This window comes from Orycteropus afer, unplaced genomic scaffold, assembly GCF_000298275.1.
Source record: "Orycteropus afer afer isolate SDZICR_OR568_19922 unplaced genomic scaffold, OryAfe1.0 scaffold00044, whole genome shotgun sequence".
Classification (NCBI taxonomy): domain Eukaryota; kingdom Metazoa; phylum Chordata; class Mammalia; order Tubulidentata; family Orycteropodidae; genus Orycteropus; species Orycteropus afer.
In genome coordinates this window covers 14562860-14589267 of record NW_006921631.1, presented here as the reverse complement: position 1 = coordinate 14589267, position 26408 = coordinate 14562860, and the positions used below count along the sequence as shown (strand labels likewise).

The 26408-nt window shown below is 37.9% G+C and overlaps 1 protein-coding gene across 1 annotated transcript in view; it reads left to right on the top strand.

The window, feature by feature from the left end:
* UAP1 (UDP-N-acetylglucosamine pyrophosphorylase 1) overlaps nucleotides 1–25928 on the top strand; it is a 34788-nt gene extending 8860 nt beyond the window's left edge. Inside the window, exons 2-10 of the mRNA XM_042780526.1 lie at nucleotides 5671–5875; nucleotides 8776–8951; nucleotides 10298–10470; nucleotides 15338–15531; nucleotides 17016–17156; nucleotides 18166–18354; nucleotides 19512–19562; nucleotides 24903–24969; nucleotides 25836–25928. Of these exons, the coding sequence (XP_042636460.1) occupies nucleotides 5671–5875; nucleotides 8776–8951; nucleotides 10298–10470; nucleotides 15338–15531; nucleotides 17016–17156; nucleotides 18166–18354; nucleotides 19512–19562; nucleotides 24903–24969; nucleotides 25836–25928 (1289 nt within the window). The remainder of the gene's footprint in view (nucleotides 1–5670; nucleotides 5876–8775; nucleotides 8952–10297; nucleotides 10471–15337; nucleotides 15532–17015; nucleotides 17157–18165; nucleotides 18355–19511; nucleotides 19563–24902; nucleotides 24970–25835) is intronic.
* Nucleotides 25929–26408: the final 480 nt, after the last annotated feature.

Here is a 26408-nt window from a genome sequence, read left to right as displayed (position 1 = left end):
TGGGGAGGAAGTGGGAGGGGAGCTGTTGCATTGTGGTAAACTGTGGTCAATGACATGAGACAAAGTAAATGTAACTGCTGTATGGAAAGTGAATTTGCTCTGTAAATCTTCACCCAAATAAAAATAAATAAATAAATAAATTAAAAACAACAACAACAACAACAAAGTGCCAAGCTCTAGGGGCTGGGTGAAGGACCCTTGACCTTGGGCTTCAGCTCTGGCTCTTGGTTCCCAGCCTACTGGAGCTGGAGGTGTCTCTTCACTCAGGCAGCTGCTGGCTGCTGAGGCTGATAAACCCAAGGTCAACAACCAAAATGGCACAGTCCCGAGATTACCAAACAACATGGCAGGACAGAGACAGTCTCCCAAGTTTGGCAGGAAACATGGCAGGCTGCTGAATGAAGACTCAGCTACATGCAGGGTCCAAGTGTGCATAAAGCTCAGAGACCTTTTTCAAAACGTCTTATATACTGGAAGCAGACAACATCCCCAAGGTAGATCCTCAGCTGTTCCAGTGGACTCCATCATGGAGCTGATTACCAGTCTTATCATGGAGAATAAATATATCCAGCTGCCCAGCCACTCAAAACCAAGTCCAGCCAAGTTGACACATAGCTTTAACTCCAACAGTGATATTTTGATTGGTTAGAACCTGTGGAAAGCATGGCTTTGGTATTGGGTGGCCATCAGGAGAGTAGGAGCTGAGACATAGAGTTCACTCAGGGAGTAAGGCTCTTACCTTTACAGGGAAGGTTGTTGTCTTTGGACTGAGAATAAGAGAATGAGATAGTTAGGAGGACTGACTAGAGCCACATCTACAGTAAAACAACTTCAAACACATTGCCATATGAAGAATATGAACAGTGCAAAAAGAACAAAGTCATCTGTGTTCAGAATACATATCTAGGACTTCTTTTGAAGATGTTGAGAAGTATTTCTGATGCTAAAACCATTAGTGGTAGGTGTGTGTTGGTGGTAGGTATGTGAGTATATAGATTGACTGCACACAGTTCTTTATCTGCATTTTCAAAAGGTGCAAAACTTGTTTTGCAGCAAAAGCTAACCAGAACAGACATGAAACTATTTGTAAACTATACAACTTATTGTAATTACAGGGTGCTAGCTCAGATCTGTTGAGAATACAATAAAATATGTTTTATTATGTATATGTGTGTATATAGATACACACAATGACTTTTCTAAATCCCAAAGAGTTCTGCATTCTGAAACAAATCTAATGCCAAATATTTAGATAAGGGATTGTGCACCTGTATTTTTTAAAATGCATTTTATTCAAATATAATTTATATGCAGTGAAATATATAAAACTAAAGTGACATGTGTCAATGCTTTTTTTTTTCAGTCTTCTCTCCCCTCCCCTTCCACCACTACTAACCAACAAGTTTCATTTCATATATAAACCTTTCCTTGACTTTTTACAATAATGAACTAATACTATATTTGTCCTCCTGTGATTGACTTATTTCACTCAGCATAATGTCCTCCAAGTTCATCCATGTTTTGCAGATTCTACATTATTCTTCAGTGTTGCATAGTATTTCATTGTGTGTATGTACCATAGTTTGGTTATCCATTCTTTTGTTGATGTGCATTGTGGTAGTGTGGTAGTTAGGTTTGTGTGTCAACTTGTCTGGGCCTGGTTGAGTGGCTGGGCAGCTGTTGGTAGTTATTCCCCTTGATAAGACTGGCAATCATCTCCATGGTGGGATCTACCACAAGCATCTGAGTTGCTGCCTTTGGGATGTGGTCTGCTTCCTGTATATAAGGAGAAGCCTTGGGAATGGTCTCTAGCCTATGGCATGCTTGGATCCTGTGTGTAGCCGTGTCATTGCTCAGCAGCCTGCTATGCTCTACCGACCTTGGGATTTACAAAGGACTTAAGTTAATGGCCTGCTGTGTGGTTTGGTAACATTGGAACTGTGCCTTTTACTTGTCAACCTTGGGGCTTCTCAGCCTCTGCAGCCAGAGTGAAGAAATAAATACCTCTAGCTCCAGTGGGCCAGGAGCAGGAGGCAGAGCTGGACCCCAAGGTTGAGGGGCTTTTACCCAGCCCCTAGAGCCTGGCACTTTGAACTTGGACTTAAAGCCTCTTTATTGTAAGAATAAACTCCTGTTTGTTAAGGCCATCCCATTTGTGGTATATTTTTTTATCAGAATGGCACTGGGTAACCAGAACATGCATGTAGGTTGTTTCCATTTTTTTTGCTATTGTAAATAGTGCTGTGATGAACATGGGTATGCACATATTTGTTCTTGTCCTGGCTCTTACTTCTTTAGGATACATACCTAGTAATGGGATTGCTGGGTCAAATGGTATTTCTAATTCCAGCTTTTGAAGGAATCACCATACTGTTTTCCACAGTGATTGTATTAGGTCTTAGTTAAAAAATTAGGTATTTTTAAATAGCACTTTTGGGGCCAGTGGAAGCAGAGTTAAATTTATGCCCTAGAAATCATAGTTTCTTTGATAACTCAGGGAATAACCAAATGTAAAATAATATTCAAAAGTGCCTTATGTGGTTCTCTGCTCCAAATTCCTGCTGATACTTTTTCTCAGGCTGTTATTTATATGATAATTATGGAGCTTACTTAAGGTGGACACAGACCTGGAGTAGTGTTAGAAATGTCAGTGTTTGGGTTTTTTTTTCAATTTCTATTGAGATTTGAGCAAAAGTTTACAGAACAAATTCATTTTCCATACAGCAGTTCACATATACTTTGTCTCATGACATTGACTGAAATTTTCCACATGCAACAGCTCTCTTCCCACTTCCTCCCCATAGTAACCTCTTCACTATGTCCTTCCCTCCCATGCATTCCTGCCCCCTGAGCTGTCTTCCTGTGCCTACACAGCTCTTCTATTCTCCCATGATTGATCTCTCCAAGGAATGTATCTACCTAGTATAAATGTTAAGCTCATATATCTGTCTTTTGTTTGGCTGAAAGCCACAAGAGTGAGTTCAATTCCAGATCTGAAGGGCAGCTAGGGGCCATAGTCTCAGGGGTTCTACCAGTCTCTATCAGAGCAGTAAACCTGGTTCCCCCCCACTTTTTTTCATGATTGTGAGTTTTGTTTCACATTGTTCTCCTACTCTATCCAGGATCTCCTACGTAGATCCCCTGCTGAGTGGTCGACAGTGGTCACTGGGCACCATCTAGTTCTTCTGATCTCATGGTCATATAGGCTGAGGATAGCATGGAGTTTTTGGGAAATTTTGGAGAATATTAGCTCTTTCCTGTTTAGCAGATTTTCTGTGTAAGGTGGTGGGTAAGGCAGATTTTAAAAAGGCAGAACCACCTCTCATTCAGTGAAAAAGGGAAGCAAGTGGAACAAGAACATTGGAAAGAAAGTTTATACTCTTAAAAATGATAATGCTATGTTATATCTGTTAAATGTTTGGGTGTGACAGACTGTCTGCAGTCTGCATTCCAGAGGCAGGATGATAATGGTTAGACCTTGGATTTGGGTTCTAAACCTCATTCACATTTACTAGCTGTGTCACCTTGGGCAAGACCCTTCACTTCTTTAAAATAGGGAATATTATACCTGCCTTGTAGATCATAGCTTCCATTTTGGGGTCTAACATTAGTTACCCCTGATTTTGTTATTTTACTTTCAAACTCCAAGAAACCAAACCCAACCCACTGCTACCGAGTTGATTCTGATTCATAGCTACCCTATAGGATGGAGTAGACTGCCCCATAGGGTTTTCAAGGCTATAAATTGTTACGGAAGCAGATTGCCTCATCTTTCTCCCACAGAGCAGCTAGTGGGTTCAAACTGCTGACCTTTTGGTTAACAGTCAAATGCATTAACCACCAGAGCTCCTAAAACTCCAGTAAGGTAAAATTAATTGCTGTGGATATCATTGCAAGCATAATTCAGGTAGAAGGTAAAGAATAAAGAGAGAGCAAATTAAATATCAGGTAGCTATGATCTCTGGTGGCATAGTACCTAAGGAATTTGACTGCTAACCAGAAGGCTGGTGGTTCAAACCTACTAGCCATGCCTCGGAAGGAAGATTGGGCAATCTACTTCTGTAGAGATACCGCCTTGGAAACCTAAGGAGTCAGATTCAACTCAATGGCAGTGAGTTGAAGATCAGTTTCATATCAATGGTGAAAATTATGGAAATATATAATATGCTTTTAAATTTTTTAATTGACAAAACAGTTAGAATAGTTGCTGAGTAATGTCCTTGGACTATACTTATTCATTAATGAGGGAAACAATGTAGAATCAGGACTAGGGATAGTTTTGCTTTTGTAATGGATTTATTTGGCACATTTCTTTAAGTTTTTGATGTACAGTATATTAGCTTTAAGGAAACCTAGTATATGAAAAACACCTGAAGCATAAAATTGGTAAAGTAGATAAACCCACATTACCCTAGTATTTAAATAATAATCAGTATTGGCCACCACTGATCCCTCTGATGTGACCTTCAGTTGTAGGCAGCAGGTGCGCTTTGTTCATAACATTTCTGAGAATTTTAGTCAAAGTATGAAATTCAGAAAATATCAACAATTGCTTTACTCTCACTTGAAATTATATAGTTTTTCTAGCTTCCCAGAGACCCAGTCCCTATGTTGCCTCTCCCATGAGCTACAAGATTTTGGGATTAAGTATGTAGGTGTATGGTGTGTTTAATTCAACCGGAGAGTCTCCATCTTTCCATTTTTTTTACTTTTCTCCTTCCTTCTTTCTTTTCTTTTCATTTGACTCTTAATTCCATCTTGAGTTTATTTTAGTCCAAAAAATAACATTTTAATCCAGAGATTATGTTTGATTACTCCTTCTGACTGAATATTCAATTGATGAAAATGGACAGGCTTCCAGACAGAAGAAACAAAGACTTGGAGTCTCACACCCTTCTGAGTTGCTATGGATGGCCCATTTTTTAAAAAGGACATTTTAATCAGTTTTATTGAAGTATAGTTACATACAATTGGACACATCAGTTTTATGAGTTTTGACAAAGATACATTCCGTGTAACTACCACCCCAATCAAGTTACAAGACATTTCTGTCACCCTACAAATACCCTTCATTCGACTGTGCAGAGTCCCCCAAGCCCATTCAGTGGAGGTAGGTTGTAGACCCAGATATCCTGAGTATAGAGCCTGGGTTCCTAACCATTGTGCTACACTGCCTTCTTAACTGAGGGTTTCTTTTCTTTGCATTTACTGGTGTTAGATTATCTAGTATATTTGGCGCTCATTGATTAATTAGCTATTTACTATTTCTTGATTGATTTATAGGCTGGAGGTAATTTAATAGCATCATCATTCTCCCTGAGGCCTTGGCATCATCTTTTACCTCATCTTTTTCTTGACCAGTCACCTCCAATAAGGAGTCAAGTATTTGCAAAGCATTTACAACATCTCTTAGATCCTTGACTTCTGATGTTACCATAAAAAATATTTTATTAGTTTAATAAAGTTAGCACTCATTGTTTGGTGTTTGGTGTTTGGTTGTGTTATAATTTTAATTGCTTTAATGATTAAAATGCTTTTATTAACAAGATCATAAATTCATGTCCAATGGATAAGGAGCAGATAAGGTAACTCTTTGCTGCCACCTAGGTGTGTGTAATACTAAAGGGTTGGATTGTAGAAGTTTTGTGATATGAGTGTTTTCTCTTCCAGGACTTTTCCAGATTTCTCAGAACAAAGTAGCAGTTCTTCTTCTAGCTGGTGGTCAGGGGACAAGACTTGGCGTGGCATATCCCAAGGGGATGTATGATGTTGGTTTGCCATCCCGTAAAACACTTTTTCAGATTCAAGCAGAGCGCATCCTGAAGCTACAACAGTTAGCTGAAAAATATCATGGCAACAAATGTATTATTCCATGGTAAGATACGTCTCATGGGAGGTGTCGGAACACATATTGGTTTATGATATTCAAATACATACAGCCTTTATTAAGGAGCTCTGGTGGCATAGTGCCTAGGGCATATGACTGCTAACCAGAAGGCTGGCAATTCAAACCCACCAGCTACTCCTGACAAGGAAGATTGGGCAATCTATTTCCATAGAGGTATCGCCTCGGAAACCCAGGGAGGGGTCGCTCTGAGTGGATTCGTCTCAATGGCAGTGAGATTGGTTTTAATTTTGGTATAACCTCTGTTGATAAGTGGGCATTATTTCCTGTCACTGATTTTCTTTGGAGGTATAATTTACTGTATATGCTAAAAGTAATATTATAGCTAAAAAGATGATCACTGTTGCCTCAGTGAGCAATATATACTCACATCTAGTTTGTATATTCCCACCTGAGTACCTCTGGGTACTCAGTCGGCCTTCTTAGTCTAGAAACTTTGTTGATCTGGAAACTGATAAGTTTGTCTAGGTGTACAAATTCTGGTTAAAAATTTTCCCTCTGAAATTTGAAGGCATTCTTTTATTGTTTCTAGCATTGCTTTTGAGTGGTCCAATACCATTCTAATTCCCAATCCTTTTTTCCCCTTCTCTGAAAGCATTTGTCATCTCCTCTTTAACATCTGAAATTTCATGATGATGTGCTTTGAGTCTGTTTCAGCCATTGTTCTAGGTACTCAGTGGGTGCTCAGTCTAGAAACTCATATCCTTAAGTACAGGTTCTCTAGCCTGCTGCCCAGGTATGGCTTCAAAATTTAACAAGTGTCACTCCAGACTTCATTGCCCTCTCCCTACCACACCAACTGAAAGCTCCCCAGATGTCTCTGCTATGAGCCAAACTTGGATTCTTAGGCTCTTCTAGAGAGTCCCTGGATGGTACAGACGATGAATGTACTCAGCAGCTAATTAAAGTGTTGGAGGTTCAAGGCTACCCAGAGGTGCCTCAAATGAAAGGTCTAGTGACCTACTTCTGAAAAATTAGCCACAGAATACACTGTGGAGCACACATCTACTCTGACACATATGGGTCTCCTTGAGTCGGTATGATGCAATGGCAACTGGTTTGGTTTTTCTTTGGAAGGATATAGTGATTGCATGGTCCTTTTCTTAGACAGTGTCTCTTAAACACTATTATAGATTAGAGGAAATTCTGCTTTGCTTTTTAGAAGTTTTGGTTTAGCTCTTTATCTTTCTCCCAGAGCATCTTTGGAAGTTAGCATATTTTGAGGGGAATATCAGCTGTGTGTTTGTCCCTAATCTTGTTACTTCAGCCGCATGTGATTAAAAGCTCTGCTGGCTTCTCTGTCCCCCAGCAGTAGTAGCCTTCTGCCTGGTCTAAGCCCAGATCCCCTACCACTGTCCAGTACTTGAAAATGCCCTAGGAAAAGGCAGCTTTTATTTATAGGAAAAGGAATTTTAGTTCCAATGCTTATTGCTTCTGTAGCTCTCTGATGCTTCTGAAAATACACTCTTTATATATAATTTTCCCAGCTTTTCTTGTTCTTCTCAACAAGACGGTTGGCCAGGTGTGAACTTTTTTTTTTTCCATCTTGATTCCTATGGAGGCTTTTGAGGGATATCTGTTTTCTTCTCTCTTTCTCCCACCTTCTCCAACTCAGAATTTCTACTCCTTTCTTATACATTCTTGATGTTGTTGTTATGTGCCGTCGAGTCAGACCTGACTCATAGCGACCCCTCCTTGGGTTTCCAAGGTGGTATCACTATGGAAGTAGATTGCCCAACCTTCCTTCTGAGGAGTGGCTGGTGAGTTTGAACTGCCAGCCTTCTGGTTAGCAGTCAAATGCCTTAGGCATTAGAGTAGGTTAGCCATATCTATTGTCATATCCTAAATTGTGAGCAGTCTTTTAGTACAAAAGTTCAAAGTACCTAGGATATTTTGTTAAACAGACAGACATCTACTGTGGTGGGAAATTACATCATTTTCTTAATTCAGCAAATATTTATTAAGTGCCTGCTTCTAGGTACTGGGGGTATAGCAGTAACAGACAAAAATCTCTATATGTACTTAACATTCTAGTAAGGGCAAAAGCTACTACTCTCACTAACTGTGGTTTTAGATAACATCCGTTCCTTTTTGCCATAGTCACTTGGGTTGCGTTTTTGTGACAGCAGAAGGTATAATTATATTTTTGTGATTCTAAATGGAAGGTGAGCAGAGAATAGAGCCCAGATTCCATGTTGAAATTTTCATAAAAATAATGAGAGATCATTAGAATGTAGTACAGTTACAGTTTTCTGTCCAGTTACTTAAAATACCAGAAAAACCAAACCCACTGCCATCAAGTTGATTCTGACTCATGGCAGCCCTGTAAGATAGAGTAGAACTGCCCTGTAGAGTTTCCAAGGCTATAAATCTTTACATAACAGACTGCCTCATCTTTCTCCTGCAGAGTCCCTTGTGGGTTTGAGCCCCTAGCCTTTTGATTAGCAGCTAAATGCCATAAACACCATGCCACCAGGGCTCCTATTTATTTAGGAGTTTTTTAATTAGAATATACTTTTCATAAAATTCTAAAATGCTTACTTTAGCCTGTTACAAGTTCTCTATTGCAAGAGGTACATTTAATAGCATTTTTAAAATGTATATATATCATTTTTTTAAAAATATAAGTTTATATAAAAAAAACAAACTTTTTTTACAGAAGGATTGATGAAATTACAAGAAATTCCTTTTGAATAGTAGCTAATAAAATATGTCTTATCCAGGAAAAGGATGAAGGAATGCAAAATAAGAAACACCGCTCTTAAAAATTTTCTTTAGCCTAGAGAATAGATAAAACTTTATTTTGCTCAAATTTATATAGCATTATTGCTTTGAAGATTGTCTCTCTTTCTCTTTTTCTTTCTTGCAAGGTATATAATGACCAGTGGCAGAACAATGGAATCTACAAAGGAGTTCTTTGCAAAGCACAAGTACTTTGGTTTAAATAAGGGGAATGTAATATTTTTTCAGCAGGGCATGCTGCCTGCTATGAGGTTTGATGGGAAAATTATTTTGGAAGACAAGAGCAAAGTTTCTATGGCTCCAGGTTTGTAACCAAGCTTATTTAGTGGTGATCAGAAAATGCTGTAATATGAATCATTGTATTTTGATTTTCTTTTTAAGATGATGATTTGGTTAAATTTTTTGAAAAATTTGTCAGTGATTTAAAAAAATAAAAATGTCCGATGGTGAAATGGATACTCATATAGTATATTTTTGTGGAAGTCTGCCCTAGTGAGCACTTTGAGCAGCATTCACAGCGTTCATTCTCTTTGTTCAGTGTTTTATGTACAACAGCGTTCATGGCTGCATAGTTTATTATAGTAAAAAATGAAATCATTTACTATTTAATCAATGAGAGAAAAAATTATAATTCATCTAGTATTAACTAGTATTTAAATAATTGGAGGCATTAAATGACAATGAGAATTAGTTTGAGTAGGTCAAGAGAAAGCAAGGAACAAAATTACATATGCAGTATGAAAGGCCACCACTTTGCACAGTTCCAGGGCTCTACGCTCATTGTTGTTTGTTAGTGGCACTCCCTGGAGTTGGACAGTGTGCTACCCATCCATGTAGCCATATGCAGTGACTCTGAGTATGATCCCAATAATAAAAATCAACATTGACAGAGTCCTAACTGTGTGACTGTATACTTGGAGGAGAGGCTGAAAGAAAAGAAACAATAGTATTAACTGTAGTGATCTCCAAAGGTAGGCTTTTACTTCATTTTAGTTCTTTTTAGTTAATGGAAGAGTGTACTATACTTAGAACTATTTTGTTCAGTTATCTAATTTTTCTTCATCATTTAAGCTATGGCTGAGTTTGTTGAGGGAAGAACAACATAAAAACAGCACTAAAAATAGATGGGGGGAGAGGAGGCTTTTACTTGTATTTAGTTTGAGCCACAGCAGACTCTTGTATTAGTTTGACTTTTAAATAAATTATTTGGTGTAAAATGCTCATGTATTTCTGTGATAGAAGAAATGGTAAGTGTTAAGGCTATAAATACAGAGATGACTTGTACAAATGCTAGTAAAACTTGGAACCTTATGAAATAATCTATCTAATTAAGCATGTCATATTTCACAACATATTATAGGTGAGATTATTAAAAAGGACTCAGTTAAAAAGAAAAGTATGATCTTTGAGGTTGCCTGGTCAAATATTAATAATGTTATTCTCCAGACATTTAGGCTAACTAATGTTCAGAAGCATACAATATAATATTTGGCACCTGAATCCTTCCTTAATATATTTCTTTTTCTTGGCCCTTTAATGTGAAGTTGTGGTTTGTAAAGATCTTCACCCCAGTTTGGAAACGTTAAACAATCTTTGGGTTACTGACCTAATGGGTTTTGGTGTGCTGCTAATGGGCTATTTATTTCCCAGATGGGAATGGTGGTCTTTATCGGGCTCTTGCAACCCAGAAGATTGTGAAAGACATGGAGCAAAGGGGCATTTGGAGCATTCATGTCTATTGTGTTGACAACATATTAGTAAAAGTGGCAGATCCACGGTTCATTGGGTTTTGCATTCAGAAAGGAGCAGACTGTGGAGCAAAGGTAATGCCTTTCTCAACTATAATGAGACTTGAAATTGTCTTTCTCTGTCAATATGTACATTCCAGGAGCCATGTTAGATTTTTTAGTGTACTTTGAATATTTCAGGAGCATTCATGCATCTAAGGTAATTAAACTGCCTAATTCCCCTCCTTTTTTTTTTTCTTTCTTAAATTGGCAACGTTTCGTTCTAGAAACACTCTTACGTACTATTCATCCTAAATAAGAGTTTAAAACATGTGAGCATAATTTGGAAATACTTGAGAAAGTAAATGTTAATCATTAGCCTGGAATGGCTTCATTAAATATCAGTTTGTGTTTGATCAGATTACTAATTTTCTTCATGTGACAAAATTACTTGTTGTTGTTTTTTGCCATCGAGTCAGACCTGACTCATAACGACCCCTCCTTGGGTTTCTAAGGCGGTATCACTATAGAAGTAGATTGCCCAACCTTCCCTCCGAGGAGTGGCTGGTGGGTTTGAACCACCAGCCTTCTGGTTACCAGTCACGTGCCTTAGGCACTAGAGTAGTAGATAAAGGAAATATAATAGAAATAGCAGATTGAGACTTCATCAAGGCATTTGACAAGCAGCTTTTGATATTCTTGTTACTAAGATAAAGATATGAAGGTTGGGGATAAGGACAACTAAGGATATTAATAACTTCTTAAATGACCATAAGCATACTGATATTATGGTAGAAAGAGATTTTTATGTCATATAATAAGACTCTGTCCTTGACAGTATTCTTCTGACATTTTTTTTTAGTCATATGGATGGAGGTTATAGGAGGCATGCCTCTTTGGTAGCAAACAAAATATGTAATATACCTACGAATAAAGTAGGAGACACGTAAGACCTTTGGAAGACACAAAAAAAGACATAAGCACTACTTTCCTGGATGGAAAGATTAAGTCAGTAAAGTATCAGTTCCCACCAAATTAAAATTAACACAGTTCCAATCAAAGTCAATAAAACTGTATTGGGAACATGTGACAAAATTATTGCAAAGTTTAGAACAAACATACATATTGGCAAGAAAATACTGAAAGAGGATGATGATAGCAGGGAGATAATCTATCAAATATTAAAATGAATTGTCAAAAAAAAGTAATTAGGACTGTGGCACTAGCCCCAGTAAATGACAGATTAATGGAACAGAATTAATGTTCAAAAACAGTCCATTTATATATAAGAATGTACTGTATAAAATTATGGCATTTCAAGTGAGTAGGGGGAAGAATGCACTATTTGCTAAATGATGTAGGAGAACTGGTTAAGTAAAATTAAAATCTCTGCCTCAAAGCTCACAACACAATCACTTTAAAATGGGTTACATAGTTAAATATAAAAAATGAAACCATAAAAGTGATAAAAGGAAATTTAGAATAATTTTCTAATATTGATATGAGGGGAAGATCTTTGTGCCAGAAGCTGAAACTATACAGGCTTTTGACAAAAACAAATTAAATTACATGTGAATTTGAAATACCTGATTTATAAAGAAAACTTGCTATAGAAGGCATTCCATTTTCGTGGCTAGAGATTTCCTATTATTATAAAGGTGCTGTTTCTCTCAAAATTAATCTGTAAATCTGATGTGAAATCATAGCCAAAAGTTGACATCTTAAATTTATAAATACAAGTTATATTGAAAGATTGAGCTGACAGACCTAATAAGACTCTGGAAATAAAAGAGATGGTTTAGTTCATGTATTTAAGATCTCTCTCTTCCAGTATTCTGTGAATATCTGTATTATAGTGTAAATAGCTACTAAACTGTAATACAAACATAGTGTATTGGATTCTAAGTAACTACTAAACTTAACAAAACAAAACAAACAAGCAACTGGTGTACTTCTGACTTGGTTCCACTTGATGTCGCTCTTCTCTCTAAAACCACCCACTGCCAGTGAGTTGCAGGGAACCCTATAGGACAGAGTAGAACTGCCCTATAGGGTTTCTAAGGTTGAAATCTTTATAGAAGCAGACTGCCTCATCTTTCTCCTGTGGAGAATTGGAACTGCTCACCTTTTGGTTAGCAGCCAAATGCTTTTACCACTGCACCACTGGAGCTCCTTCTTTCTAAAACAGAAGCTCAAATTTTACTGCTCTGAGCTTCAGAATCAATTTAAATTCTATAAAATCAGAGAGTAGTAAACCTGCAAGGGACCTCAGAGATCATCTTGTCAACCTCTTTGGTCTCAGAAATGATCACACTGAGTTCCAGTAGATTGTAAGTCCTAGGTTCAAGATCAGTAGTCATATTAGCCAAGCGAGGACTAGAATTCATATTTTTTAACTCCTAGTCTTAATACATAACTCATTATAAAACCAAACTCTTTAGATGAGTTACATTTTGCTGGCAGCTCTAAAAACTTCAAATCACCTAGAGATGCAAGTGTGAACTAGTCATTTCATCTCTACTACCTATGAGTCCTCGAAAACCAAACCAAACTCGCTGTCACGGAGTTGATTCCAACTCATCATTAGCCCATTGGGTTTCCAAGGCAGTAAATCTTCACAGAAGCAGAGTGCCTCATCTTTCTTCTGCAGAGTGGCTGCTAGGTTCAAATCACTGACCTTTTGGTTAGCAGCTAAATGCCCTAGCCGCTACACCAAAAGAGCTCCTATGAGTCCTCTAGGACAAATATAATCTTGGTTTTCCTTGTAGACTCACTGCTTAGCCCTGTGTCTGGCACGTAATGTGGTAGTCATACAGCGAATGAAAAGTATTCAGGTGACACTAAAATATGACTGGACTGGTATATGCTGAAAACATTTAGGTATGTTAGCAGTCATTTGTGTAATCTGGCTCCCTCTTTATTAATAAAAAAATCAAGATATTAAAATAAATGTTTAAAAACACTTAAATTGAGGAGTGATTTATAATGTGATGATAGAATTCTTTGCAGTCCTTTTTTAATAGGCCCCTGTCTTGGTGCATTAAGTCTTTTTTATGGAGTCTTGAGAAAAGACTTAAAGAATGGGGTTGTTTGCAAAAGCATAGAGCTAAAAGGTTAGGAACCACTGTTTAGTGAAGGTAGTTTTGTAAAGCAGTCACAGTAACTTTGAGGTTATAATGTTATTTTGGACTCAGCTTTTCAGGATTTAAGTTGTGGAAAGTTGATTCAACCTTTCAATTTTATACTGTATATCTTTTCTCCATAATATAAACTGACTTCCATCATTATGTACTTTACAGCGCTTTCTTCTGTAATTTACTTTTATAGTATCTGCAGGTTCATAGTAACAGAAGTAAACCTTTCCCTGGCAGATTAACATTTTGCATATGTAAAATGTGACTTTGCTTATTTGTATTTTCCTTTGCTGATTGGGAGAAGCGCTATAGAAGTGATTTGTAAAATAAATTTATGATTTTTTGTTTTAATGGGAATGAGAAGAGTCTATTCCAAATTCCCCGTCTAAGAAGATACCTAGTATAGAGTAGGTGAAGTGAGAGTGGCTCATGGGTTGATAGACAAGAATTACAACTAGACCCATGATTGATTCAAATCATTTTGCTGTGTAATATTTCCCTGCTATTTAATTCCACTTCCTTGGGTAAAAAGTTTCTTTTCACTGAATACTGTGCTCCTTTCAGGAGGGCAGACAGTGTAACTACACAGCAGGCTTAATGTATCCAGTAGTCCTGCCTCACTGTGCTAGACTCAACGCCTATATCACTAATTGCTGTGTAAACCAAGTTCTCAATAGTGGCTCTTGTTGTCTGGAAGAGACTGTTACTGGCTGTATTTACTTGAAGAAATCAGTTGCTGAAGAAAAGTTTTAACTTTATTGGTGTAATTTCATGTATACTTGGGATAGACTTTTCAAATTGGGGACAGAATTTTAAAAATACTCTGAAGCATGCTGACTTATTAGTTGGATGGGGCAAACAAAAAGGATCTTCAAAATCTTTTATTGTTTGATGCTTATTTAATGCATTGTTGGATTTTCACCTCCCCTGAACCTGGATTTTACCCTCATGCATTGCATACAATTTTTTCATATTTTTCTTTTACACATGTAATTTAGGTCAGTGATTCCTGTATGGGATTAGAGTGGTGAAGTATCAGAATCACCTTTGAGGTTTTGTCAACTTACAGACACTTACATGCTCCATCTGATTTTGAAATGCAACCTTTTCTCAGCTCCCTGACCAATCTCGAACCATTGATAGATTATCAAATCACTAGTTTAAAGCATGGAATCTCTTACTTCAAACAAAATCCAGTATGTAAACAGATAAATGTAGGTGGGCTTTTCTGATTGGAGTTGGACTGGGAGCCTAGTGACTTGCCTGTTCTAATCAGTCCATCTACCTCTAATCTAGGTTCCTAAGAAACAAGACATATGTTATAACCATGAATGACAATTAAAAAGGTATCATTTTCAAGTGAACTAAGGATTTGGGCAATAGAAAGTGAGAGGCAAAATGCCTTACTTTATGAATGACCTTTCTTGTGTATGACAGAGAAATTTCATTTCATTTATTCTCAGAGTGGCTGAGTGTCATTAATTAACTGTTTTACTTAAAAAAATACAAGATACTTTAGGGATGTAGACTCCTCATTTAATCATTTCCAGTCCACTTTAATTATTTCCTACAGACTGCATGGTGTATGATGGGTGTTTTAGCTGGGCAGTAAGTAGGAAGGAAATAATTTGCCTCATTTTTGATTGGAAAGTAGTCGGTCAAAGAATGTGAAGATACGTAGGTGATTATCTATAGCTAAAGATTCCTCTGCCTCAATACCTTAAAAACTACATAAGCAACACTGTGATGTGGCCTTTGAAAATGTCAGTGCTCCTAAGAATTATTTCATTATATTTCTTCTTTTGCTGTTGTCTTTCTTTTATGGACAGGTGGTAGAGAAAACAAATCCTACAGAACCAGTTGGAGTGGTTTGCCGGGTGGATGGAGTATACCAGGTGGTGGAATATAGTGAGATTTCCCTGGCAACAGCACAGAAACGAAGCTCAGATGGACGGCTGCTGTTTAATGCGGGGAACATCGCCAACCACTTCTTCACCATACCATTTCTGAGAGAAGTAGTAAAGTATGGGCAAGATGGGGGCCTTTTCTTACTTTATGTATTGTTGATCAGAAATTAACCCACTTAAAAGTAGGTGGTGGTTATTGTTATGTGCCGTCAAGTCAGACCTGACTCATAGCGACCCCTCCTTGGGTTTCCGAGGCAATATCACTATGGAAGTAGATTGCCCCATCTTCCTTCTGAGGAGTGGTTGGTGGGTTTAACCTTCTGGTTAGCAGTCAAGTGCCTTTAGGCACTACACTACCAGAGCTCCTTTAAAAGTAGGTAGACACACCCCAAATCTAAAACCACAGAATTCAGCTTCTTTGTGAATCACCTTTATCAGATGGAAATTTGTCTCATGTTGTAATTGGTCTTGTAAAGTAGGCTGTTTCATAGGCCTCGTATGTTTCAACAATTAGTATGAGCCCATTCCCTGGGGCATTAACTGGAGGCCAAAGCATTTCTCCCTCTCTTTTCTCCTTCAGCTGTGCTAAGTTCTGGGGAAGCAACCAATAAGAAATGAAATACCCACTACAACTGGGAGCTTTTTTAAAAAAATGCAGATGTCCACCTATACCTACTGAATCTGAATTTCTGGGGGTAGATACAGGGCATTTATATTTTTGAAAAGTGGCCTACACGATTCTAATGTAACTGGTTCCCAGACTAGCATTTAGGAAGTGTAGTGCATTAAAGAACAAAGAAAAAAGAACTTGATACCTGGGTGAAAATCAGCATGTTAGGGTAGTGCCACTCAGGGTGAAATAAGAGCTGTTGTATCTCACCAGATTTTTAAATGAAGAACATTCTCACTATTTGATTCTTCATTTGGTAGCTTCTAGGCAATCAAGATGACAATTTACTTTTTAAAAAGTTAATAAGCTTTATTTTAGAATATCAGCCCTAATATTTCCCATTCTACTATGTCATTTGGAACTGTGTTTATTAGTTTATCCATAGTAACTCATCTTGCCATCTCAGATCTGAAGGGGTCTCAATTGGGAAACCTGGGTGAAGAGTAGGACATTTTATAAAAGATGTGGGAAGTGTGGAGAAACGTTGGAGTGAACCGTGTGTGTGTGTGTGTGTGTGTGTGTGTGTGAGTATTTTTATTTTTTAATAAAAGCGAAAAAAACCAAACCCACTGCTGTCAAGTTGAATCCAACTGATATTGACCCCCACTGGGTTTCCAAGGCTGTAAATCTTCACGGAAGTAGATTGCGCCATCTTCCTTCTGTGGAGCAGCTTGTGGGTTTGAATTGCCGATCTTCTGGTTAGCAGACAAATGCCTTCCACTACACCAAGAGATCATTATTTGATTTCTTTAAAGAAATGAATGGAGAAATCTATTCATTTACTATTGAAATATGAACAGAAACTTAACAAATGTTCCTCACTTTGAAAATCTTAATACTGCTTATTGATGCATTTGCTCCTGAGTTTTATCAGATTTCTCTGGCATCTTAAATCCAGAAAGTGATTTTTTTTTCCCCCCTACTTCTTAGTATTTATGAACCTCAGTTGCAGCACCATGTGGCTCAAAAGAAGATTCCATATGTGGATTCCCAGGGGCAGTTAATTAAGCCAGACAAACCAAATGGAATAAAGATGGAAAAATTTGTCTTTGACATCTTCCAGTTTGCAAAGTATGTTTGGAATAGCACTAGTAAGATTATGTATAACCTGAAATGCTATTTTTACTCTCTTAGGCAGGAAACTGTTTGAAAGAGACATTTGATAACATATGTGTGTCAGACATGATATTTTGATCATGGTGTATCATCTAGATTCATTATAATTCCATAGTATAAAACCACCAATTTAGGAGTATGGTCTGAGTTACCAAAGAGTACATTTATTTTTTAAAAATCAATTAATTCGTTATCTGATTCTCTCATAAAATTGTTAAAGTCATTTATTTGGGCTGAGAGATTGAAAACAGTTGAGATAAAGAATTGACCCATTTTGTGTTTAGAATGTATTGCTGACCTATGGGTAAATGTTTCAGTGAACGTGTTTCTAGATTATATAGTTCTCTGTAAAAGATTACATTTGATGCTGAGATATACCCTGATCAAAAAAAGGATGATTTAGAAATGTATATATAGGGAGATTAATGTCACATGGCTAATTTGTTTTCTGCATTTTCATACTGGTCAATGTACACCTTTTTACCTGCTTCTCCCTTTCCGCCTGAGCAAGTACTAATGTGATCTTTTTATGTTAAGATTTCTAATCTTTCTAACCTAAAACAAAGTGTTTTATAGTTCAGAGTGGAAATAGTATTTCAATTCTGCACTGGAGAAAGAATTCTAACTTTCTTTGGCAAAGAGATGAGCATTATTTCATTCCAAAACCAAAACTAAACTCACTGCCATCAAGTGGATCTGACTCTTAGTGACCGACCCCCTTTGGGTTTCTGAGGAGGTAAATCTTTATGGAAGTAGATTGCCTAGTCTTCCTTCCATGGAGTGGCTGGTGGATTTGAACTGCCAACCTTCTGGTTAACAGTCAAATGCCTCAGGAACTACTCCACCAGAGCTCTTTAAGAGCATATTATTGAAGACCTAAAACTTAGCTCTGTAGAGAGGAGTCGGAAACTACATATGCAGTTTTATTTCATAGTAAAGAAGTCTCTCTATGGTTCTGCTCTAGGAAGTTTGTGGTGTATGAAGTGTTAAGGGAAGATGAATTTTCCCCGCTAAAGAATGCTGACAGTCAGAATGGGAAGGACAACCCTACTACTGCAAGACATGCTTTAATGTCTCTTCACCACTGCTGGGTCCTTAATGCGGGGGGCCACTTCATAGATGAAAATGGCTCTCGCCTTCCAGCAATTCCCCGGTAAGTCAAAATCTTCTCTTTGCTGTATGAATGCTCCCCGCCCCCCCCACCCCCCGCCATCTTGGACTTCTTTCTTTCTTTCTCTTCTCTTTCTGATGTATTCCTAGATCTTTTTTTCACAAGAGCAAAGTATTGATGTAGGCAGTTCCTGATGTGAAATAATGAAAGCTTTACCCATTACAAAGAGAATGATAGCTTTACTTCCTCTTAATGAGGAATTGCTTCTGAATCCCTTGTATTTTAGATACATCTCCACCATGTCAGTGAAATGACTGCTACTGAATAATGGTGAGAAGATAATTCTTTTGGTGTATCATGTGGTTAAAGCTCATCAGTAGCATGCTATACCATAGGGCAAGTCCCTGTGTTGTAAATGCTTGAGCCACAAATGGTTGTTGCTGCCCATATATCTGTATCCTCCCAAGTGCTCTGCATGAGACCCACCAAAGACTTGCCATCCATAGGCTACCTTTGGATGTAGGATGATCAGAGTTCTCACCACAACCCTTTACGGTTGCTGAGAAAGGTGCCAAGAAGGGGAGTGAATGTCAGTTTACATTCACTGATACTCGAATTTGAAAAATGTTTTGAGTTTTTAAAAGTTATTTAAATAAATAAGGTGCTTGCAGCTATTTCTATCCAAGACAAAACATTTTTAAAGTTAAATGGTTCTTAAATTTCATGATAAAACCTTCATCAGCACCTAGAAATTCTTCCTTTTAAATCATTCAGTATTTTCATACTTATGTATAAAACAGTCTGCCATATAATTTATACTCTTAAGGGGTAATATGGTTGGCTGCATGCACTAGAATACCTTGTTGAATGTTAGAACATTGGACCTTGGAATGTATTGGCCCCATAGTTGTGTATTCACAAGTAGGAGCAGTGGTAGCCTCTGTCTTGCAGTCCAAGGCTGTCTTCCAGCCTCTGTCTTGGCAACGAGCTTGCTCTGTGGCATGTCAGATTGCCTTCATGCTTCATCTCTGGCCATTAAAATTTGTTTTCCAGCCACTCTCCCCAACCCTGCCCTAGGTCTCCTTTGCCCAATTTATGGTTTATCATAAATACATGCCATTTGATCAAGTAATATTTTGCAACCGTACTTCATTATTTTTTTGTTTCCATTTCCATTAATGCTTATTTATTCCTAATAGCGGTGCTACAAATGGAAAGTCAGAGACCATCACAGCTGATGTCAATCACAAGTAAATATACCAGCCTGCCTGCAGTGCATGGTGATGGGGCTGTGCTTCCCTCCATACTAACTGGCACTGTAGCTAGTGCTCTGCCTCTTGGGGCAATGGGGGAGGATGGTTGAAACTTTGGTGGGGCTGTACTGCTTATTTGGTGGCAGGTATCTGTCCGAATGACACTAACTCAGATTCTCAGTGCATGCTGGAAACAGGGAGCATGCTTTACTCAGTGTCGTATTACCCAATGAGCAAGGTAAGCATGGGCTTACTTGTGCTTACTTACTAATCTGTAGTGAACAGTTTCACATTTTTCACCACATCAAAGATTCTGCTTCTGGGTATGGTTGGCATCTGTATCTCTCCCAGCCTCACAGCACCTTCTTATGGAACCAAAGCTTCTTTTCAAATTGACAATCCCTGTCACGGATGGAGTAGCCATTAAACAAGGTGAGCACAGGCTTATTTTTTGCTCACCTACTAACCTGTAGTGAACATTTTAGGTTTCACATGGTGAAACTGTTCACTGCAGATTAGTAAGTAAGCACAAGTAAGCCTGTGTTTTCCTTGCTTATGGGGCAATCCACCCCTGGTTTTACTAAAAAATCTGACCATAGGTGTTTGAGCCTGCAGTGACAAATTTACAGGTGGAAGGAAGATTGGGCAATCTACTTCCGTAGAGATACCACCTTGAAAACCCAAGGAGGGGTTGTTGTGAGTCAGCAGTGAGTTTGGTTTTGGTTTAGATGAGATTCAGAGCAGGTAATAGACTAGGAAGAACACATTTGGATCCCAGCTTAATCCCTTGTCGCCTAAGCCTAGCTAGGTAAAAATGGCGTTCTGCAGGTCTGTGTTACTGAATTGGATCTATGATTTCAGTGTAAAGGCTAACTGCTCCTGCCACATTTGATGACCCCTAGTATGGAGAAAACTGTTATTTTGATTTGCTCTCATACTAACAGCTCTCATTTGTGGTCACTATACATTGATTTTATCCAGTTACTATCCTGCTCACGAAGAAGCTATCTTTTTGTCCTCATGGCAGGTAGTTTTTAGCTAGAACTAGCACATATCTTCTCTCATCTGGGTACTGACAAAGAGTTTGAGAAAGCCATTATTTTTGTAGCTAAAGGGACAGCTTGATATTCTTGGTATACTTTAAAAGTTATTAGGTTTCATTTGAAGTTAAAGTTTTTAAGAAAATTTGTAAAATATGTACAGGATGAAGGATCTAGAGATGAAAGTTATTTTAGAAACAGAGTAACGTTGATGTCAATTTCATACACGTGCTTTTTCCTGCCACTGCCACTTATCTTTGCCCTGTAGGGACACATCCATGTGAGTATCAGTACTACTGCGATGTGGCCTATAGACAAGAATGTGGACGTGCAAATCTGGTTAGTTTCTTCTAGGAGCCATAGAAGACTATTGTCTCTTATGCCATGGGAACTAGAGGCTGAGCCCTCTGTCATTTCTGTCTTACGTGTCATTTTTATTTTGTGGAAGCAAGATATTTTTATAATTTGAGAAAATTTTGGCCCTAAATTTAATTTCTTATTGAACCACAGCTTTAATCCTAAAGAGTGAAATAATTTCTTAATTAATACACCTGAAAACAACTTTTAGCTATCTCAGCCAAGATAAAAAAAACGTTTTAAACACTATTTAGCTCTTGTTTGGGATTTTTATGGATTAGCCCCCTCCCCTCACCTTACTTCATTTCAGCCATTTGTAGAATAATTAAACTGAGACAAAATCATGGACCCTAACAAGATCATGGACTCAGAAAGAGTTCTTGCTGAAATCCGTAGCACAAAAATATGCCCTTAGAGAAAAGAAAAAGATTACTTAAAAGTGAGAGATGGGAAAGAACTATTTGTGAAATAGAGGGAAGAAACAGGTTGGAGATACTCCAGAAGAATGGGAGCAAGACTGTTGGGTTTTGACAAAATGTCATTTAAACAATTTTTTCACCTTAAAGCCTATTGAACAGTATGAGATGCTAAACGGAAGCTTGGCTAAAGAATGGAGGGCAGTGGTGTTATTGAACTAATTTGCCTGTAACCTGAGATTTTACATTTGGTGATTGTAGCTCTGTTTTCCTTCCTCCAGAACATCAACCTTTGTTTATTAACTTTCTTGGTTTCTTGAAGTATCTTTGTGGTATTAGGAGGGAAGTTATATTCAGACCAGTCATGTGTTCCTCAGGGTCAAAACCATCTTTTGATCCAGGTACACTGAATCCCCCAGGAGTTCACATGGAAGTGACTGTATATATATATATATCTTATGTGGGATGGGCCTAATTTTTCCGTTTTGATTCAGTATGACTGAGTTGTCATAGAAGGCCTGGGCCAGACCTGTTGAGCTCTTCTGATAGAATCTGGCACATGTCTAGAGTGGTGTGTGCCAGTCTGTGCATGTTCTTTTCTCTATCATTAGTCTGTTATCTGTATACTCTCAGTTCACTTATTTATTTAGCCAACAAGTATTTGTAGTCTTGCTAATGACCTTAGCAATGTGCTGGGTGCTGAAATATCTTACATAAAAGAAGCAAGTCATTTCTTAGAGCCTATTGGGAGGTTCAAGATATGTATACATAATAAAAGTTAAGTAAAATCACCAAGCAGTATGGGATTGTGTGCTAAATGTGTGATGATGGTGGGGGTTGTTAAGGAGTTAAGGACTGTCAAGTCAGTTCCTTGATGTCAATGTCAAGTGACTCTGTGTACAACTGAATGAAACACTATGCCTTTGGTATCCTCACAGTCGTTGCAATGCTGAGTCCATTGTTGTAGCCACTGTGTCGATCCATCTCATTGAGTCTTCCTCTTTTTGCTGATCCCCTACTTTACCAAGCATGAGGCCCTTCTCCAAGGACTGGTCCCTCCTGATAACATGTCCTAAGTACGTGAAAGGAAATCTCATCATCCTCACTTGTAAGCAGCATTTTGGCTGTACTTCTTCCAAGACAGATTTGTTCATTCTTCTGGCAGTTCCGGGTATATTAATATTCTTGCCAGTACCATAATTCAGAGGCATCAATCTATCTTCAGTCTTCCTTCATTGTCCAGCTTTTGCATGCATATGAGGCGATTGAAAATACCTTAGCTTGTGTCAGGTGCACCTTAGTCTTCAAAGTGACATTTTTGCTTTTTATCACTTTAAAGAAGTTTTTTTGCAGCAGATTTTCCCAGTGCAATATATATATATATTTTTTTTGTACTGCTGCTTCCATGGGTGTTTATTGCAGATCTAAGTACAAATATGTGGTACAAACAATAATTGCTCTAGGAGGTCAGTGACTTAGCAGGTGTCTAATGATTTTTTGGTTTTGTATAAATAACTAAATGTAGTTGTCAAGGTTTTTGCACTAACTTTGGAAGGTGAGTATGATTTGTATCATCAGGGGATCATAGCTGAGAATGCATTGGAGTAATCCGAAGAGAATGTGACTGGTCTGGTTTGAGTGGAAAGCAGCAGGATAGTTGGAGTAGGATGGAGCATCCCGAATACCTAGCTGAATGGTTCTAGTTAGAATAATGTTGGTCCAGGGGCAAACTCAGAAGCTCTCTGACTTTATTGACACCACCAAAGCCTGAGTCTACATTCTACTTCTTTGCTTGATAAAGCAAAGAAGATTTTGAGGCTGCAGAATACTAGATTTTTGTGACTTGTATCCTGTTGGTAATACTCTTAAACAGTGAACAATCCAGAGGCCAAATGACTGTAAACATATTAGAAACACTATGTATTAACTTTTGTGTTAGATAATTTGGAAGTTCAGCATGCAAATGGCTATAAATGTGAGAGTGTGACCTAGAGGGAGGAAATGGTGACTCTGGCTTTGCCTTTACTAGGATACCTTCTGTATTAGCTCTTTAAAAAGGGATTATTGGTAAAAGTAACAGAGAAGCACTTTAAAATATATTGAATAAAGGATCTCAGCTAATCTAGAAATTGAGAGTACACAGAAAAACATGTACAAGGAAATAATATAGCTGACCTTTAGAACGATACTGTCCAATAGAACATTGTATAATGAAAGAGAATGAATAAGGAAGACTGAAGAAGAGTTGATGCTTTTGAGTTGTGGTGCTGGCGAAGAATACTGAGAGTATCATGGACTGCCAGAAAAATAAACAAATCTGTCCTGGAAGAAGTGGAGCTGGAATGCTCCTTGGAAGCAAGAATGACTGGACTTTGTCTCACCTACTTTGGTCATGTGGTCAGAAGGAACCATTCCCCGGAGAAGGATATCATGCTTGGTAAAGTGGAGGGTCAATGAAAACAGGAAGACTCTCAACAAGATGGATTGACACAGTGGCTGCAACAATGGGCCTTGGGTATATCAGGGATCATGAGGCTGGCACAGGACCATGCAGTGTTTCGTTCTGTTGTACATAGGGTTGCTGTGAATTGGAGATGACTCGATGGCACCTAACAGCAATAGCACAATGAAGGAATTGTTCTAGATGTGTGCTATCCAATTTGATAGTCATTTGTGGCTGCTAAGCTATGAGTCAGGTCCGACTAGACGGCACATAACAACAACAACAACAACAACAACAAGCACTTGAAATATGGCTATTATGATCGAGGAACTGAAATTTTAAAATTTTAAAAATTTTAATTAAATTTAAGTTTAAATACCTATGTGTGATTGGTGGCCACTACGTGTGCTTGGTGGTGACTGTATTGGACAGTGCAGCTTTAGAATATTTGTCAACATTGCTACCTAACTGGTGAAGTTGTGGTGAGGATCATAATGAAATAGGAAGGATTCACAGCACCTCACAGTGGGCCTGGCATACACTCAATAAATAGTTCCTTCCTTTTTCTAATGAGGAGCTCTGGTGGCATAGTGCCTAAGGCATTTGACTGCTAACCAGAAGGCTGGTGATTCAAACCCACCAGCCACTCCTCGGAAGGAAGATGGGGCAATCTACTTCCATAATGATATTGCCTTGGAAACCCAAAGGAGGGGTGGCTATGAGTTGGATTCGAGTAGACAGCAGTGAGTTTTTTCTTCTTTTTTTTTTTTTCTAATGAAACTTTGAAATGATAAAAAATGAGATGTATGTAAGGGGATAATGTATCATTATTGGTGACTTACTTTAAAAAACTACCAGTAATTCCTTGCACTTGCCCCAAATAGTATCTTTCTGATCATTATAATTCCATGTTAACTTAACCTTCAGGGATATTAGTGGTCATCGGGATAGGATCCATTCTATTTGCTCAATAGGAGAATTTTATCTGCAGGCTTCTCATAGTGAAGTATGGTCTGTACTATCACAGTGGCGCCTGACACAGTGAGCAAAATCTTTAACAAGTGTTTGTTTTTGTTTTTAGTTTGAAGGATGCCAATGATGTACCAATCCAGTGTGAAATCTCTCCTCTTATCTCATATGCTGGAGAAGTAAGTTTGCACTATTTTTCTTTCAAAAATAGGATTCTGATGTTGTTTTATTTTAAGTATAGTAATCCTGGGGATGAATCAAAAGGCTGTATTTGTTCTAAATCCTCTTTCAGAATTTCTGTTAGGGGTTTGCATTTATCTTATAAGTGGGTTAGTTACCATTAAAATAAATCTTTACTGTCTTGTCCATTTCATCTATACACCGAAATGTAAAAGCAGTGGCTTTTAAAACAAAAGTAATCAACTTTGTTTTTAGATGTCATTGGCTCTTTTTAATGCAATGCCATTTTTCCTCTCAAAGAGACTATTTTGTTCATATATCTAGTGCTCTCACTTTTAAAACCTGGGGATTTAAGTGCCTAAGGCACATGACTGCTAACCAGAAGGCTGGCGGTTCAAACCACCAGCCACTCCTCGGAAGGAAGGTTGGGCAATCTACTTCCGCAGTGATACTGCCTCGGCAACCCAAGGAGGGGTCACTATGAGTCGGGTCTGACTCAATGGCACATAACAACAACAACATTTCTAATTATGTAGGTTATCTCGAGGTCCTTGTCAGTATTGGTTAATTCTAGGGTCACACAGAGCCACTTTGTCTAGAAAGTTAACTATTGGGTGGTGTTTATAGGCAATTACTAGCTTTAGAAATTATAATATATACTCAGAAAAAATTCTCCTTTTGTTGTTTATTTCATACTTCCATAAGTAGAACATTAAGCTCAGCTTAAAAGCTGTGCTAAATAGATTTCTATTGAGTTTACCTAACTTTCGGCATTCACACTATTAGTCATTATTATGGCTACCAAGTCATACATTGCATGGTTTCTGTCTACCAACTTTCTCTTTCATTTCAATCTTCATTTTAGGGGCTAGAAAGTTACGTGGCAGATAAAGAATTCCATGCACCTTTAATCATTGATGAGAATGGAATCCATGAGCTGGTGAAGAATGGTATATGAGCCAGATGCCATATGCTACCATAATAGGAATAGTTTTTATTTTTGATAGACTGACTGTGACTCTAAAGGACCTCTCTTGGAAGACTGAAGTTTGAACATCCACAGAGTTTGATTTTGCTTGTTGAACCTTAGAACTACTACAGACTCCCCAAGATCCAGGAACTTCAGAAAGCATTTTTATTATTCTCAACTCATTGAAGGTCTTATTTATATTTTTTCAAGTGTGTTTTTTTTTTTCCCCCTCAAGCCAAGGAAAATATTGGCATCCAGGAGGTGTCCTCCATACATCCTAGAGTCAGGATGTTTAGTATCACTTTATTTGGGACTGGAAGCATTTATTCCAGAAGTTGTACATAGTAATAATATGTCACTTTGTGTTAAAAGGTTTCTATGGTACTAAAAGTTTGTTTTATTTTATGAAACATTAAATTTTTAAAAAAGTAATTGGTCAGTGAAATAAACTTTTTTCTTGTCTCTGGA